At 35.1% G+C, this 18795-nt stretch overlaps 1 protein-coding gene across 1 annotated transcript in view; it reads right to left on the reverse strand.

Moving 5' to 3' along the window:
* CTSC (cathepsin C) overlaps nt 1–18795 on the reverse strand; it is a 42574-nt gene that overhangs the window by 19741 nt on the left and 4038 nt on the right. Inside the window, exon 3 of the mRNA XM_074217073.1 lies at nt 6987–7153. Coding sequence (XP_074073174.1) covers nt 6987–7153 — 167 coding nt within the window. The remainder of the gene's footprint in view (nt 1–6986; nt 7154–18795) is intronic.

Raw genomic sequence — 18795 nt, forward strand, 5'->3', positions numbered from 1 at the left:
GTCAGGAGTACCTGGGTTCAAATCCAGTCTCAGACACTTAATAATTACCTAGCTGTGTGGCCTTGGGCAAGCCACATAACCCCATTTGCCTTGCAAAAAAGAAAAAAAACCTAAAAAAAAGAAAAAAAGAAAATAAAAACTGGTGGGATAAATGATGACAACCATGATGATGATGATGATAAACATTTGTATAGCAATTCATAGTTTGCAAAGCATTTTACAAGTATCACTTCATTTGTTCCTCACAACAACCCTGAAGGAGGATGATGTCATTATCCTCAATTTACTGAGGCAACCAAAGATTAAGTGACTTGCCCAAGGGTAGATAGGTGAAGTCCTGATTTGAACTTCCTTTCAAGCACAAGAGAATTCTGCTTGATGTAAATCCAACTAAAAAAAATTGTATATTTACAAAGCAGATTAAATGAGGAAGGGGATGGACATCAATACAGAATTCCTCTTACTGAAGATCATTCTGGACTTTAAAAATATAATTTAATTTTCCCAGATTCAATTCACTGTTTTTTCATGATACACATATTGCATGTTACTTAGTTTGTATGAATTTTTACACATCTAGATGATGTTATTTTTAATTCTTTTTTTCTCTATTTTGACATTGTGTACATGCTGCCAAATTCTCTGATGGCATGAACTTATCTTCAGCATTGTGTATTAAGTTGGAGTCAGAAGAGCTGAATTAAACTTATTCCCTGACTGAAGAGTTATCATGAACAAAAAGCATTGTTGTGAATATAAAGATAAAATCAAAAGTATTTCCTGTCCGAGGAAATGTACATTTTACTATCAAAATAAAGATAAATCAACTATCACATATGTGGAGACAATAACACTTAAAACCACTTTCTTTACAGAGACTCAGTGTTCTTATATAACACACTGGAGAATAATTAAGTTTTTGGAACAGCTTGGTGGTATAATAGATAAAGAACCAGTTTTGAATTCATCTTCCCCAGTCAAATCTGGCTGCAAACTTACTAGCTGTGAAAATATGGACAAGGCACTTAACCTTGTTTGCCTCAGTTTCTTCATCCATAAAATAAGCTGGAGAAGGAAAAAAAAACCTACTATATTATCTTTGCTACAAAATCCCCAAATGGGATCACAAAAAGACAGACAAGACTGAAATTACTGAAGAGCAACAATAAATTCATCTTACACTACTGACCTCAATCTCACAAACTGTTGGGAAGAATGTATTATGTGTGTGTGTGTGTGTGTGTGTGTGTGTGTATGTATATAATCATATAATTGTGAATACTTTTTTTTCTTCCTGTCCCCCACAAATAGCCAGAAATTCAATGAGTTATTGTTCAGTAGCGTTACTATTCTTGAAAAAAAGATGTGGGACCCTGGGCAAGTTAATTACACTCTAAGACTTGGTTTCCTTTTTAATAAAAATAGAATACTTTTACATTAACAAGATTATAAACAATCACCCTATGGGTTTATCAACTTTGCCAATATGTTTTCTTTTTTCTTTCTCCCCCCCCCCCATTCTGGGTTCACTTTAAGTACTGCAACCTGTATCTGAATGATGAGTATTATGTAAATAAACTTCAAATCTTTGTAAATCTTAAAATGAAGGAAATGAGAGCTATCACCATCATAATCAACTTCAAAATTATTGTCATCATAAAGGAATTTTTTAGGATGGGTAAGTGAATTCAGCAAAATTTCAGTTTAGTATCAATTCCATGACACAAATGCTTCAAGAAAATCCTTTATAAATAACTCTGTATGTCTAAGCTATTTTAAAGTCTTCTTTACTACATGAGCAGGAACTGCTGTTCAGAGTACCAAATTTGAGGCAAATGACTTAATAAACTACTAAGAGCATCTTGAACCAATACTTTGCTTCATTATCAGGAAAGGAAACAACATAGCTTTAAATAAGTACTTTGCTAAAGGACAACACTACCAAGTGTAATTTGTTTTTTACTGTGAATAGGTAATAGCTTTTAGACTTCTAAGGCAGAGAAAATATTCTAGAAGTTTTTTTAAATGAGGGTTTTTTTAAGTAAGTGAGATTTTTTTAAGTAAGAATAATTATTATTTTACTTTTATATTAATAACCAGTTCTTAAATTGGGATCCAGTTTTTCTCTTTTTCTTCATTAAGGCACAGTTTCTGTGGAAGCTTTTGAAGGACATGGTTGATTGAGATTACCTCTACCTCTCAGGGAACATGCCAAAGAAAACCAACCAGAGTGATCTGGACAAAGATGGATTCTCCTGTCAGGGTTGCTGGAGGTGACTGAATCTCATGACCATGACAGTTCTCAGCAGGCAGAGCTGAAGATTCAAACCACCTCCTCATTAAATGTACACTCATCAAGAAATTCCCTTTTGAAGATTATCTAAGTTGTCAGGCTCTCCATGTCCTTTGTCTTTGGCTGCCAGAAAAACCACTATCATCAATTTATCAATTGCTGGCTAGTCTAATTGATAAATTGATTATTAATTACCCAGAAATGATGCCTCTGGGGTTTTTTCATTCATCAGAGGGCTGAGGGGGTGGATAGAGAATTGAACATAAAATGGTGAATGAATCTCAAGGGAGGGGAATGTATAAAACAACTTAATGCAAAATTAATTTTTACAAATAAAAGGCAGTTTCCACCTAGTAAATTGGTTGTTTCAAAAAATTTAGCTGAGGGGTGGCTAGGTGGTACAGTGAATAGAGCACCAGCCCTGGAGTCAGGAGTACCTGAGTTCAAATCCGGCCTCAGATGCTTAATAATTACCTAGCTGTGTGGCCTTGGGAAAGTCACTTAACCTCATTGCCTTGCAAAAAGCTAAAAAAAAGTTGGGGGGGAAGACCCACATATTCAAAAAATATTTATAACTTGTTTTTGTAGAGGCAAAGAATTAGAAATTGAGAATATGCCTATCATTGAGGAATGACTGAACAATGAACTTATGGTATAAGAATGTTATGGAGTACTATTTTGCTAGAGAGAGACAGACAAACAGACACAGAGAGTCAGAAACAGAGAGAGACAGAGACAGACACAGACACAAAGACAGAGAGACAAAGACAGAGATAGAGAAACAGAGACACAAAGATAGAGACAAAGACACAGAAACAGAGATAGAGAGAGATAAAGACAGACAGTGAGAGACAGAGACAGACAGAAAGAGAGATAGAGATAGAGAGACTTGAGAGACAAAGAAGGACAGAAACAGAGACAAAGGAGCAGAGACAGGGACAAAGGGGGAAGGGGAGGGGAGAGAGCGAGGGGCAAGAGCAAGGGAGAGTGAGAGAGAGAGAGAGAGAGAGAGAGAGAGAGAGAGAGAGAGAGAGAAGAGAAGAGAAGAGAGGATAGGGGAGAGAGATCTTGGTTGTGTTATACCGATCATTTGTATGTGTCACATTTTGTGTCACATAAATTACACATTTCATAATTCAGGGCATGTCTGCATTTATGTAAGGTTTGGATAAAAGTACATCCATACAGATCACACAATTTCAGCATTTAACTCAGAGGATAACTGCTCCAATCCATAACTAAATAGAAATTCTCTCTTCTGGCAAGTCATATTTCTCTACTTGAAGAGTTCCAATGATGAGGAATTCACTACTTTCTGAGGCATCTCATTCTAATTTTAAATAATTCTGTTGGGAAATTTTGAGTTTTTTACCTTGCTTAGATTAAACTTAAATGTGCTTCTTTGAAAATTCTATGATGGCATAGAATTTGAGGCACCCCAGGTACCACAGACCTGAGTTTAAAGCCCACCTCAGTCATTAACTAGCTGTGTGACCCTGAGGCAAGTTGAATAATCTCTCTTACCCTCAGTTTCTTTAAGAGTAAATTGGGGGCAGCTAGGTGGTGCAGTGGATAGAGCACCGGCCTTGGAGTCAGGAGTACCTGGGTTCAAATCCGACCTCAGACACTTAATAATTACCTAGCTGTGTGGCTTTGGGCAAGCCACTTAACGCCATTGCCCTAAAAAATCTTTTAAAAAAAGAATAAATTGGACAGGGTGGCTAGGTGACTCAGTAGATAGAACACTGGCCCTGGAGTCAGGAGTACCTGAGTTCAAATCCAGCCTCAAACATTTAACAATTACCTGGCTGTGTGATCTTGGAAAAGTCACTTAACCCCATTGTCTTGCAAAAAAAATTGGAAAAAACTGTAACCTAACTCCACATCATTGAGTTGTGTTTCAGATGAAATAATGCATGTAAAGTTCCTTGCAAATCTTAAGGGGTTGGGGAAATGCTTTTTATTCTTCCCAGTTCTGCCTTACAAAATCAAACATTCATATACTTGAAAACTAACTCATCCTTTTTCAGTCTTCTCTCTTCTTCAGGTCAAACACCCTGACTTGGCTCAAGAGATCCTTCTTTAGCATGGCCTGAGATTCTGCTAATTATCCTTTCTTCCCTTCTTTGGGTTTAATCCAGTTTGTCAGTGTCCTCTCTTAAAGATGTAGTGTCCAGAAATGAATACAACATTCTTGCTGTTTCCTGACCAGGATGACAATAAGCTTATAAATTCCAGGTAATCTTTGTAACTATTTTAACTTCTGTTATAATTATCAAGATACATACAGTCAACAGAGAATGATATCCTATTCCAGTTATTCAAACACTAGTGCTAAAAAGTGAAACCGCCTTGGATGTGAAGAACAAAACCAAGAGGCAGTGTGGTAGGGTAGATATAGCATTAGCTCTGTCTAAATTCTGTTCCTGATGCCTTTATGATTCTGGGCATGTCACAACTTTTCTAGTATGTTTCCACATCTTAAAATGGAGCTTCCTGAGAAGAGCAAATGTTTCAGTATTTTTTTGAGTCCCTTCCATGTTTAACATATGGTAAATATTTAATAAATTCTTATTGATGTTTGAACTGATTACTTGACTATAAAATGTAAGAATTAGATCTGATGGCCTTTCTAACTGTAATTCTATGATCCTGTGAGCTTAGAAACACTGAACCAGGAACTCTCCTACAAGACTGATCATGCTACAGTGAAGCTCAGTCCCAATTTTGGAGACTGGGTGTTGTCTTTATTCCATTGTAAGCGTGACTGCAGTATAGCAGGCTGCCAGTTTAGAAGCAATAGGTACATTCTGGGCTTCTGGGTCAGGGATAAGAATCCTGTGCTATGTCATCATTAATATTGGCACTGAAGAATTAGCCCCAAAAGAAAATATGCTCAAGTTTTAGTTCTACAGAAGTCAAGACAGGAATAGTAGGAAATTAATGGAATAAGACAGTAAAATTAAGGGGCAGCTAGGTGGTGCAGTGGATAGAGCACCAGCCCTAGAGTCAGGAGGACCTGAGTTCAAATCCAACCTCAGACACATAATAATTTCCTAGCTGCGTGACCCTGGACAAGTCACTTAATCCCACTGCCTTGTTAAAAAAAAAAGATAGCAAAAGCACTCATTTTCTCACATTTCATCTTAACCTATTCTAAAAACAACATTATGGAGGGAAATGAACTGATTAATGATTTTCATGTACATAATTAGCAACATTTCCTTCTACTTTTACAAGGGAAGGCTACTATTTCTTCCTTTATTGGCAAGAGTTGGGTAGGTTTTGAAGGAGGGAAGCATAGCATATCAGAATGATACTGGATAAGTTTCTATTTCAAATCCCAGTTTTTCTATTTAATTATGTGATCTAGGGCAAATTACTTAATGTCTATGGGTCTCCCTTGGCTCACTGTAAAATGAGGAGGTTGATTTAGATAACTTCTAAAGTTTCTTTGAGACCTAGAATGGTAGAGAAGCAAGATCACTGATTACAAGAGGGAGTAACTAAAAGAAACACAAATTATTAGACCACTACATTCATCCATATGAGAAGAAAGTGGGACCTAAAATGAAGTGGCAACAATGGGAATAGAAACAAGGAGGCAGAAATGAGATTTTTCACAGGTATAATAAAGACAATGCAAAAGTCCACAATGATTCTGAGATATTGAATCTGTATGATTAGAATTATAGGGTATCTTGAAAGTGATGTGTCATTTTAAATGCTAATTGGGAAGAAAAATAGATGTGGAAGTCATTGAGAAAGAAGTAAAAGTAGATATAATAAAGAATAAGATAATTAAAGAAAATAATATAAGAAAGGTGTTTTTAATCCAATTAATAACACAAACTCCTCTGGCAATCCAGTGAATCCTATGGAACTTTTTTCCAAATTCTGTTTTTTTAAAAACAAAAAAAATACATAGGACTACAAAGAAAATCAATTCTATTGAAAATCAGGGACTTCTTTCACATTACCTTCATCTATTACTCTTTGTATCTTGTACATATCTCCTTATTTATATGCTACATAACCATTACAATGTATTTTCTCTGACAGTAGACACTTTGTTTTAGCTTTAGGCTTTTCTCTGTATTTCCAAGATTTAGGGTCTGACTCATAATAAATACCTAATAAATAAATGCTTGTTGCCTCTGCATAATGCCCTCCTTCCCCATTAAAGTGTGAGCTACTTGAGTATAGGTACTGTTTCAAAGTTTCTATCTGTATATCCAACATTAGCAGTGTGTTACATATAGAAAGTATCTAACAAGTTTTTTCTCAGGAATGATTTCTTTTAAGACTACAAGTAGTTTAAAAGCAAGCATTTTGAATTCAAGCAAAATATGGAATCAAAAAAATTGCATTGAACAATGTAGGAATAATTTCTAGGGATTTTGTATCACAATGTTAGATTTGTACAAGTAATGATAACAACTGTCTTTCACTTAAAATTTTTAAGCTATCATTTCCTCATGGCATTTCTGAGAAAAAGCATACAATCTTAATCCCCCTGTTTACAGATAAGAAATCAAGAGTTTCAGAAAGATGAAGTGCCTTGTCCACAATTACAGAGGGCAGGGTTTCATAGTCAGAACTGATGGTGCTGGTATAACATTTTGACTATAATAGCAATAAAATTGTGTTTTACAAATATGAACAAACTCAATCCTCAGTTAGGCCTACTCACCTCTCTTTGTGCTGCCTTGGGGGTAACTCATTTACTTGTACATTTTCAGTAGCGCTTACAAGTTTCTTTGCAGTGAAACATGCCCAGTTTTTGCCCAGAACGTCATGTACCCATCCAGGAAACGTCTCGTGACAGTAACTCGTCACATTGTGAGCTTCCTTCTTATACTGCATAAGAAAGGAAATAGAGGTTTGGTCATTATCCTACCAGTTCCTGTGTACATTCTCTTAGACTTTTACCTGGTTCATTTTTTTTTTTAAATTCAGAAGGCTCCTGCAAACCCACCAATATATAATTCATTGACAAGTGGCTTTAAGGTTTAAAAATCTCCATAATGACTCTCTGAGATAAGATAAATGTATTACATCCACATTTTATAGCCAAGTTACAGAGTTTAAATGACTAACCCACAGTCACTTAAGTATAAGATGAGAACTGAATTCATCTCCTACTTCTAAATCCTGTACTCTTTTTACCTCACTTCACCAAATTCTACAGAGAAAAGTTATGCTCTTAGAGGACTTATGCTAGAAGAGAGAGTGAATGATTGGAGGATGAATGGAAGAGGGAAGGAAAATAAAACACAGAGAGATAGATCTAGTAAAGTGAAATGGAAAATAGTAGCAATTTTCCATTTAGGAACTAGGTCTGGCTTAGTTAGAGAACAGTGGATAAGCAATGAATCTGGAATGAGGAGATGAACTTTTCAACACACACACACACAACATACTTTTGACCTTTGAACAAAGTCAGATTTTTGTGGAAGTAGATGATCATTAATGAACTTGATGGGAAAGAGGAATAAAATTGCTTGGATAGTTCTTTCTCTCTCTCTCTCTCTCTCTCTCTCTCTCTCTCTCTCTCTCACACACACACACACACACACACACACACACACACACAGTATCCATCCTAGGTCACACTCATTCTCAAAGAAGCCTGAAAGAATAAGATAAGCAATCCTCACTCAAAAAGTTTGTTTCATTTTTGCAGGTTCACATAGGTATGTTCTTGGTCTTACCTCCACTATTGTTAACATGTAGTCATAAGAAAGTCACTTGCTACCTTTTGATCTAAAGATTCACATACTTGGTATCTATTCCAAGGAGACCATTGATAAGAAATCCCCATAAACATCAAGACATTTATAGCAACACTTAGAGGTATAATAAAAAACTGAAAACAAATAGCAGTCCAGCAACTGGAGAAAGGCTAAACAAATGTGGTACCTGAATGTAATGAAGTAAGAAATGATTATAAGAGTTACTGAGGAGCATGAAAGCTTATTGAATTAACTAATATAAAATGAAGTAAAGTCAAAAAATATACCCAATAATTACAACCAAAATGTAAACAATAACACAACAATAGAAAATTAACATTCCTAGAATTAAAACAATAAGCATGGTACTAAGGAACAGATGAGTAGACATGTTTCATTTCTTTGCAGAGGTGGTGAGGTGCATAAGTTTGGATCACTGAACATCTTTTCAGATTTTGGGGGGGGATGCATTGAGCTGGTCAAAGAGCTCTATTAAATGCTTCTATAACTGGTACTGTGATAAGATTTAGAAATACAAAGAAAGGAGAAAACAGTCCTTGCTCTTCCAGAATTTTCCATCTAATGGGTAGTTAGCATTTATATATATTGCTTTAAAATTGCAAAACATTTTATCAATATGATCTCTTTATCAATATGATCCTCTGTACAACCCTAGAAGGTGAGTGCTTTTATTAGAGTACCTATACAGATGTGGAAATTGAATTTGACAGAGGTTATGTGATTTACCCAAACCACTATTAGAAGTGACCAAGGCAAGCTTAGGGTTTTCTGAATCAAAGTCAAGCACTCTATCTACCTCTATTGATTGGTTTTGTTACTTTTCCTGCCACTTTTCTTCTTGTGCAGAAGGTGAAGATTAAGGCCCACATTTTTAGAAAAGGTTGATTTGTTTTTCTTGACTCAAATTATTTGACACACAAAAGAACTTTATTATAGGGTAGAGGGTTAAATGAAAAGTGATAACATTATAAAACAAAGAATCAATAAAACATTTTTAAAAAAAGACAAAGAAAATGATTGATTCTCCTGAGTCTATTTCTTTATCTAGGGCAGTTAGGTTGTACAGCAAATAGACCACTAGTTTTGGAGTCAGGAGTCTTTTTCTAAACACATTTTAAAATTATCATTCAGGATTCTAGAGGGCTAATTTTGTACCATGTATTTTTTTAAAATTATGTTTTAAAAAACCAATATCATAGCAGATTCTGAAATGTCTAAATGCAGAAACATTTAATGCAGTTGTAATTTAAGGACTTTCATAACTTGAAAAAGAACAACTTACTGTACAAAAAAATTAACCTGATTTGTTCATCTTGTGATATAGTTAGTGTTTTATCTCTTTAAGAACAGCTGGATTACTTAAGCAATAAATGGAGCAAATCATTTCACCATTCCACAGGTAGCACAAATACATTTCTGGTTAGAAAAGAAAGGAGAAATTCATCAAATTCTGCTACTTTAAAGTTCTAAGGATTAGATATAGATCTACTTTCCAGCTATGGTAGATAGAGAATGATTCTGTGAGAATAATCTAGCATACTTGGTTTGAGAGATTATTTTAAAATTTAAATGCATGAAAAAGCCTTGTGTTTGGTTACTGTGACAAAGTAGAATAGAAAGGCACTGAAGTGTTGTGCATAAAGGGCTAACCTTGGAATTAAGAAGATATAATTCACATCCTGTCTAACAAACATTACTTGGGTAACTGTGATTGAGACATTCAATCGATCTGTAAATTGTAGACCAATTACCGAATGAATTGGTAGAGCAAGTTCCCATGCCAATAAAATCACCAAAAAACATAAAAAAGATGGTAGAGAAAAGCAGGTGACAAAAAAAAGGATACTCATTTAAGATTTCAAAATGGAAGGTCTAAGAGAGCCATCTTGTCCAACCTCTTCATTTTTACAGGTCAAGAAAATGAGACCCAGAGAGAAGAAACAATTTTTTCAAGGTCATAAAGTAAACAGCTAAACTGGAATCCTCAGGGGCATCTACACAGGGGCTAATAGGAAATTACTGCATGGGCATTCATCATAAAATGTGATGATCTGTGCAACTGGACATTGGTCTATAATTAAGAAATTTGTCCTATGACACTGTAATTATTAACAGAGAATGCATTTCAGCAATATCCTTCATTCTAAGAGTGTTATTACCAGAGACATTTATCAGTTCTTTGTCTTAAGCATTCAACAACAATTACTGAAGCAATTTGGGTTTTACCAGAAGAGTATTACCCACAGGTCAGAGCCTAAAGTCTTTATTTTTTTCTCCAAAAGACTTCTCTTTCACTCTAATTCCAAAAGATGCAAAGTAATATAGTGGAAGTAATAATGAACATAGGGTAAGAAGATCTCAGTTCAAATTTCTGTTCCACCATTTACTAACTAGCTATGTGACAAATACAAGTTATTTATGGACTCTTGATTTTTGCATCTGTAAAATGGAGATAATATCAACAGTAGCTTCACAGAGTTGTTTTGGAATTCAAGTGAAATAATGCACTTAGGGCACTTTCTAAACCATAAATCTCTTGAAAAATGGTAAGTACTTAATATTATGATTGGTAAGTAAAAGCTGTAATTATTATGGAAGCTAAGTGAACTCATTTATTTTTTAAATAGACCAAGCCATTTTATATACATATATATATATATATATATATATATAGAGAGAGAGAGAGAGAGAGAGAGAGAGAGAGAGAGAGAGAGAGAAATTATTCCTTCACTTAAGGATCTCCCATTTTTCTAGGGGAAAACAATATGTAAATAGATAAATGTAGAGATTATCCAATCATTTGAGAAGCTAAGAGGGCATTAATAACAAGACAGACCAAAAAAGGATAACCTGGAATGTGCTACATGAATTCAGGCTTAAATTGACACTGGGATACTAAGAGGAGGAGATATTGAAAGCGCATATTCCAGGCAATAAGGAAATGGAATGAGTTTGGTAACATCTAAACAACAAAGATTAGGTAGCTCTTTTCTATTTTATCATTTCCTCCCCCCCCCATCTGATTCAGTTCACATTCTCTTTCAACAAATTTCAGTAATAATCAACTCCAACTTAATCATGTAACAGAAGACCCTGAAATCCAAGCAGATGTGACCTGCATTCACAGTTAGCTCTTAGCAGAACTAGGTTTAGAACCCAGTCTCCTGAGGCTTAGTCCAGAGCCCTTGCACCTACACTACACATATGGCAACTTTAATTAATTGGTCCTCCAAAACAGAATTATCCTTGCAACAGTCCCAGAAGAAATCTCTACCCTCCTAAAAACAACTAAGACTCTTTTCCTCCAATATGCCCTCTTATTCCTCATTTCTTCTTTGCTTCTAGCAGATTTGCTGTGTCTATGGGACAGAATGTTAACAATAGAGTTGTTTACTCTATCTCACAGCCTTATCCCTTCATCATGTAGACCTTAGCACAGGATGTATCACCAATCTCCCTCTGGATTGATCTGCTTACTCCAACCGGCCCTCATACTGATAAGACTGTGGTTCCCAAAAATGGACCACCAAGTGACTATGATTCAAAAATCTCTCACAGCCCTAAGGGTAAACTTGTTGTGGATAAAGGATATAGTCTCACTGCTTACTAAGATGGCTCATTATGACTCCACTGGTATGTTTCTCAATCATACAAAATCAATCACCGTGACACCATTAGTTCTCAAAAACAAAATATTTATTCGATGATAAAGCATACCCTTGCCCCAATCAATGTAACATTACAATTACCTGAGACAAATGAAGGAATAATCAACATATCACAGTTTACATATAAACCTGGGTCATATTCTAGTATACAGTGTCTATAATGGAGAACAGGCACAAATAGAAACCTAGCAATAAGGCAGATGAGTGAGGAAAACTCATTTGCTTGAAGTAACTCATTACTCTTGACTGTAAGCATCAATATCCTTGGATCTTTCTCCCTCAGGAATCCACTTCTGTGCTAGCTGCTTACCTTCCTCACTCTCTCCTGACAGAGAACTACAGAGATTTATTGGATTATAATTCTGAGAAATACAGACAAGCCCAGTCAGATCTTCATTCAGGACAATTCTAGGTTATCTAGTCAGTTATCATTATCTTAGTAAAGTTCTCTGGGTGGCACAAACAAGCAATTAGCTCTTCCCACATGAAGAATCTATGTTATTCAATCAACTATCAGCCTAGTGTTTATAGCCAAATAGCACTCTTAGCAATTCCTGTCCTTCCCCATCTGCTTGTTCCATACAAACTAGAGAAGGCAGAAGAGAGCTAGAAATTATTTCAAGAGGTTTCACCTCTTACACTCAGATGTCACTGAAAGGGGACAGGTACTGAGTTCAGCTCCCCTCCAAGAAGGCATCCTTTTCTTCAGCCAATCTACAAGGTGCTTCTCTTTCAATATTCAGTCTTTTAACTACAGGAACTAAACCATTCCTATTCATTCATTGCTCATGCTAGTAGAGCCTTCTCATTCAACTTCTGCTTTGGGGCTTCTATTAGCTTCTCTCTGGCTGGAATCCTCTCTGTTCAAATCTGAGTCTCTTGGGACTCAGTGACTCATCTTTCCTTTATGAGATAGAACTCAGGAAATTCAACTTTCTGTTGAAAACTATTGATCTTCATCTAATCCAGTATCCAAACACCTTTTAATTTACAAATGAGTTCTAATCTCTCAAAATGCAGTCATATCCAAAAAAGCTGAAGGAGTATAATACCCTGTGATCTTAATCATTTCTCTGCTCTCATATTATGCCTCCTTAGTTGTCTACTAAGTCCTCATCATCTGTGTCTTTCCCCACATTTTAACAGAATAAACTGCTTCTTCACACAAGGAGTATATCAATGTTTCATGTACAAATGTTCTTTTTTCTTTCCTTTTTAGGACTATGCACATATAAGAGTCAATGTTTAACATTTTTCTTAAGATGATATAATTCTTTTTCTTTATACAATAGCTCAATTTTTGGCCTCAAAAGTTTAATGATTTCTTTTCAGCAACCAAACTGCTCAGACATATAAGATTGAAACTTAAACAGGACAGGTTCTATAGCAGTAAGGAAAGGAACAGGATAAAACACAACTGAACTAAGACAGCCAAACAGGAAATCAGACTAAAAAAAACACTCTCTGCAGTCAGTAATAGACTTGTGAAATCATTTTAACTAGAAAAAAATGTCAATGTTTTTCAACTTGTTTCCTTTTATTAAAGCTTTTAGGTAGTGAGACAAAGGTAACTCAGTAGAGTCTAGCTTTTCCAAACTCTAGCTGCCTGGGTCGATGGCAGTCCTTCGTGTTCAAAGAAGACACTAATGTTGTTCCTGCTGCATTCCACATTTCAGGGGAGATGTTGAAGAGATAGATGGGTGACCAGGATTCCCTTTCCCAAAACCTGTGCACAAATACTGTTTTTTAGTTTGTAGCCTCAGCTACTTAGCAGGAGAGTTTTGACTCTTGGCCTCAGTATTCTCAGTATGCCTCAGATTACAAGAGCCATCCCATTTTTGATGGTTCCATGCCAGACAGGTTTTTCTATTTCATAACTAAAAAACAATGAAAACTAAGGTTACTTTTGGCAAAAATGGATTAGACCCTTCCTTATACAGTAGTGTGTTAATGTATACCCAACCTGGTGCTCTTCATGCTTAATTAGTAAAAATACGTAAGGATATCAATGTAGTTTTCATTGCGTGATCTGGCATTACACTCAAATGAGGCAATAGTAGCATTGCGCATGCAGAGTATCATATTCAATGAACACATGCATTTGCACAGGCTGATTAGCAAGTATGATATTAATCTGACCTATGCTGACTGTTAGTTGGAACACTATTTCCCCCTCTAAGCTACAAACTCAGCCTTATGAGTTTAGCCCTCTATAGCCAACTACTCCCAAGTATTGTTTTTGTTAAGCAAGCCCAGGGTCTTCCTCTGAATCCTCTGAGCAAGGTAAGTTTCTCTATTTGGTAGGACAGAGGAAGCTAATTGGTCCCTGCTAAAGGACAGGGAAGGAAAATGAAGCTAACTGGAAGCATTAGCACCTAGCCTCTCACCTTCCCTTGAATTTCTTTTCTATCACCTACTGCTCATTTATGAATTCTACCTGAGAAATGCTACCTGAGAGGAAAGTTTTGAGAAAGTGAAATGTATAAATGCATGGCTAGGCAGGCAGAGGAAGGGTCTATAATTCTCCTCTCTCCTATTTCTTTTCTGACTACCCTGTTTACTCTTCTGATTCAGACTGATTTCACATTTAACCTAACACTTCAGAAAAGTGAAGGGATTATTGATTTAGAATTAAAACAATCCTTAGAAACTAATTAAGCCAAATTCTAAGTAGAATTTCTTAGACCTGACTCCAGTGGGAAGTTTAACAGTCAAAATGTTCCTTCCTCTTAGGAAGATACAATTCTAGGATATAGACTTGACACTATTCTAGATTGTCTCAAAAACTCTCTTTCTATTGAAGCAGCTCAGTGCCTCCTCAGAGTGGGAAAATTATGTTTCTTGCTTTAAGAATCTCCCACATAGTCTCTTAATATGAAAACCCCATCTGAATGCTTAAATTATCGATCAACTTTGCAAACACATTAGAATGTACATCTTAGGTTGCTTGGAGCTTGCTAAGGTTTAGCAGAAGAGCTATAAAACAGCTCATTGATAGGTAAGAACAAGCAGGCTTATAACAGGAAGGTGGCATAAGGATCATCCTTCTCCTCCCATTCCCTTTGAGGATTAAGGTGAAAAAGACAGAAGCATGATAAGAAAAATAAAATATATCAATTGTGCTCACCAAGTTGTTCTCAGATGTTCAAATCATACTTCCCCACAGTCCCCATGTGCAAGAAAAACTGATTCATAAAATCAGTGACATCCTAAGAAAATTTTACAAAGGATCAAATGTGGTATTAAATTCAGATTAAGAAAAAGTATGATTAAAACATGGTAAGGCAATATAAAACTGTCATTTAAACAAACAAGAAAAGGTAATTCGTTTTTTACCTTTTCCAGCACTTGAATTATGTTGAATATGTTTTTGCAAGTCCAAAGTTAATCATTGGAACTAATATCAGCTAAAGGTCACGTTAAGTTTGCTTACTCTGGAATCATTTCTATTTATAAAATGATAGACTTTAAAAAGCTAGACTAGAATCCTTTGCTGCTGAGTCAAGAAAGTCAAAATTTAAACTCCAGAACCCACACAATCTAATCAAAGAAACACATGAGACTGACATCACTAGTATTGATCGCAAATATTAAGTAAAACATTAAAGCAATATCTAATTTTAAGAGGATAGTATTCCCAAAGAAGTTCCACAGTGGGACTGGAAGCCCTTTATAATAAGAGTAGCAATATAAATATAGGCATATGTACAGACACATCATGTAAAGAAGATCCAAACTGATGCTTTTAAAAAGAATCTCACCCCAAACTAAATCTCAATTAGAAAAGAAATAGCTTTGGTAAGGGATGACCAAAAAACATTTGAATAAAGCTTTCTTGCCATTCTCATCTTTGGCTGGCTCATGACTCAAAATTAAACTGGTGAGTTCCTCCTCCAACATTCTCTTTTTGTGTTTTCCTTCAGCCCTATGGCAAAGAGGAAGTGACACTAACAAAAGAAAAAAAACCCAAGCTGGATTTAACAGCTTGGAAAAGCATAAACTAGTCTGTTCCTCATCTTACTTTCTATGACTTCCCCCTTTATAAATCCTAGATACATTCTGGTAGCGGATATGGGTGAGAGAGAGATTAGGGATGGATGCAAACTCCATTTAAGAGAAAAAAAAGACTTCTTTCTCTTAAAATAATACAATGTTGATTGTTAATAAGCAGAACACATTCTTTTAAAGAGAAAACACTTGATTTCTAGGTCATTATTAAAAAGACAAATACCATAAAAATGATTCTAGTAAATTATTTAAACTCTTGACCAAAAGTAAGAAATAATTCTCATTCTCCCTCTCTTTCCCCTCAAACATAAGTGGGTAGGCAGGCAGAGTGCAGGCTACCTTACATGTGTGCCTATAGGCTTGATTTTACTTCTAAGAACTGTAAAATGGTTTGGACTTGAAGAAAAACTTAAACAACATCACATTTAATCCCATGAGGTAATGGAGACTCAGAGAGAGGAAGTGATGTGAAAGTTAAGAAACCAAAAATATCTGCCCAAAATCCAGATCATTCATTATATCATTCATAGACCAATGCTTTTTTTCTGCATGATGAAATAACAATGAGGGAAGAGAAATGTTAAGTTCAAACCAATGTTAGGTTAGTGGGAAGGATATATAGTCTGATACATCTAGGTTCCAAATTAATATGAATAATGAATTCCATGAAGTGGTCACATTTATCCAGATTCATATTATTTATTATAATTATATAAAATATGGCCATTGGTATCAGCCCAGAAGAATTATGCTGGGAAAATTTGAATAATACAACTATTTTATGAGATTTCTTATTCATACTAAATGGACCTGGCTATACCAGGCATGAAAAAAAAGATAATTTCCAGATAAGACCAGGAGAAACAAACCTTAACAAGGTTCTTAAACAGAGAAATAAAATCCATTATGGATATGTGAGTAAAGAGCAATATCCAGCTTATTTCCCTTGCCAGATATTAGAAAAAATGCATGTCATATTTCCTCTCTCCTCAGTTCCTAGGGGATTAGTTTCGTATACCACCTTCGTCCAAAAATCTCCAAAGACCCATAGAATCAAAATGTTAAGGAGTGAAAGGAAGAAGCGTTCCTTTGATGCATCCTTGATGAGAAATCACCTGCTTTAATACTTCCAGGAATGGGTAGCTCCCTACTCCATTCTTATTCATATTGTCTTGTCTGTGTCTTTCTTTCCTAATAAGTCAAACTTCTAACCATCTCTTATCATTAAGAAGGAAAAGGTCTTTTTTTTTTGTTATCTGAATAATTATCCAGTTAAGAATTATTTCAAAGGTGAAAAAAAATCTTTCTCCACAGAAAGAGCTAGTATCATCTTTATTTTCATGTTATTCTAGATTTGTAATTTTTGTAATCTGTAATTTTTGTAAGTTTTTGTACAAATTTTTGTAAATTTGTAAATTTTTCAGATTCACTGTTGTAGTTATTGAAAAAATAACAACCTTATCAACATAATTATTTAGACAATTCTTTTTTAAACATGAAATTGGGCATAGAAAATATCACATAGAGAGATAATTGCTAAATGGCTAAATTCTTTCCTTATTATTACTGGTACAACACAATTAGAAACTATGACTCTCTAATTCAGATGATTGCTTAGTTTTGTCATATAAATTTAAAATATCTTAATTAGTTTATTTAATCATTGCAAAAAATCTTTTTTTTTTTAACATCTGCAAAACTGGATCTGATTGATCACCCTAAAGTCAATGGAAAGAATGCAGAACTTAGGAATCTTGGGGCTTGAAGTCAGTCCCTTTTTACTGGTGTGACCTTGGACTCATTTAAGCTTTCTGTCATTTGTTTCTTTAACTGTCAAATTAGGGCACTGATATGGATGAGTTTAATGATCCTTTGATCATGCAATATTGAGTAAGTCAGTTTCTAATATGTGAAAAAGGGTCTTTTTAAAAAGTCAGGGTCACATAAGTCATTGGATAATTTAGCTGTTAGTCTCCTCAAGAACATAAAGTAGGTACTTAAAATATTATTTGTTGAGTGATGAGATGAGGGGTGGAGGTTGATCATTTTAACATCATGAAAGTTCAAAGGAAATGGTCTATTTGTTGGATTCCTAAGGAAATTCAACTCTCCTGCTTGCACAAATAACTAACTACCAAAGTCCCCTCCAACAATAGAATTCACTTATTAGTCAACATTCACACACAGAGGGAAATTACAGTATGATAATGAACAACACATGCAACAGTGAAACTCTCTTGAGTATATACTTGGCCTCCACTTTCCCATGCATTCTCTGCCTTTTAAATGCTTTTTAATTGTATAATCTTAACCAGATAAACTCAGTATTTCAATTCTTGTTCTATGAAGGGACTTGCATTTACTCTGCAGTATAGGCTGTAAGAAACAGCTATTATCAGACTCATGGATTGAATTTGCTTGGACAACTTAATAGTTATTTTTATGGGCAGCTGCTTTCTGAGTTTAAAGAACATCTGGATGACAGACTACTCTCTGGGTCATAGCCTACTATCTTCCAGAAACTGTTTAACTTAAAAGTTTCTAAATAAGAAAGTGAAATCTGGTATACTTAGGAAAGTGAGATCAATAGTTCAGGCCTACTTGTGGGAGAAGACTGATCCAACTTTCACCATTGCTTTAAATAATAACACTGATACAACCCTTGGGTTAACTGTCTTTGAAGTCACTTTCAGTCCTATCCACCAAGTCATTGTCATGATCCATTTTTTTTTACATTACTGTGAAAAGGCAATCAGATCAATAAGAAATTGAGAGACACAGCACAAAGATCTGAGAGTTGAAATGGAGATTATAAATCAGATTGTTTTTAATCAATAATTTTGAGGGATTAGACCAGATAAATAATTGTCATTACAATTAGAAAGGGTGTAGTCATACTTACCTAAATGTGAAGACAAATATAGTTAATTGTGCACAATTAAAAATAAATTGAGCTTAATGTGTTTATATTTAACTATTTACGAATTCTGATTTTACATAAATAAGTGATATGACTGACTGAACTATTTTAATCTCTCTTGGGAAGAGTGGTGTCCAAAATTGTGATTTT

Source organism: Macrotis lagotis, chromosome 1 (genome assembly GCF_037893015.1).
Source record: "Macrotis lagotis isolate mMagLag1 chromosome 1, bilby.v1.9.chrom.fasta, whole genome shotgun sequence".
NCBI classification, from domain to species: Eukaryota; Metazoa; Chordata; class Mammalia; order Peramelemorphia; family Peramelidae; genus Macrotis; species Macrotis lagotis.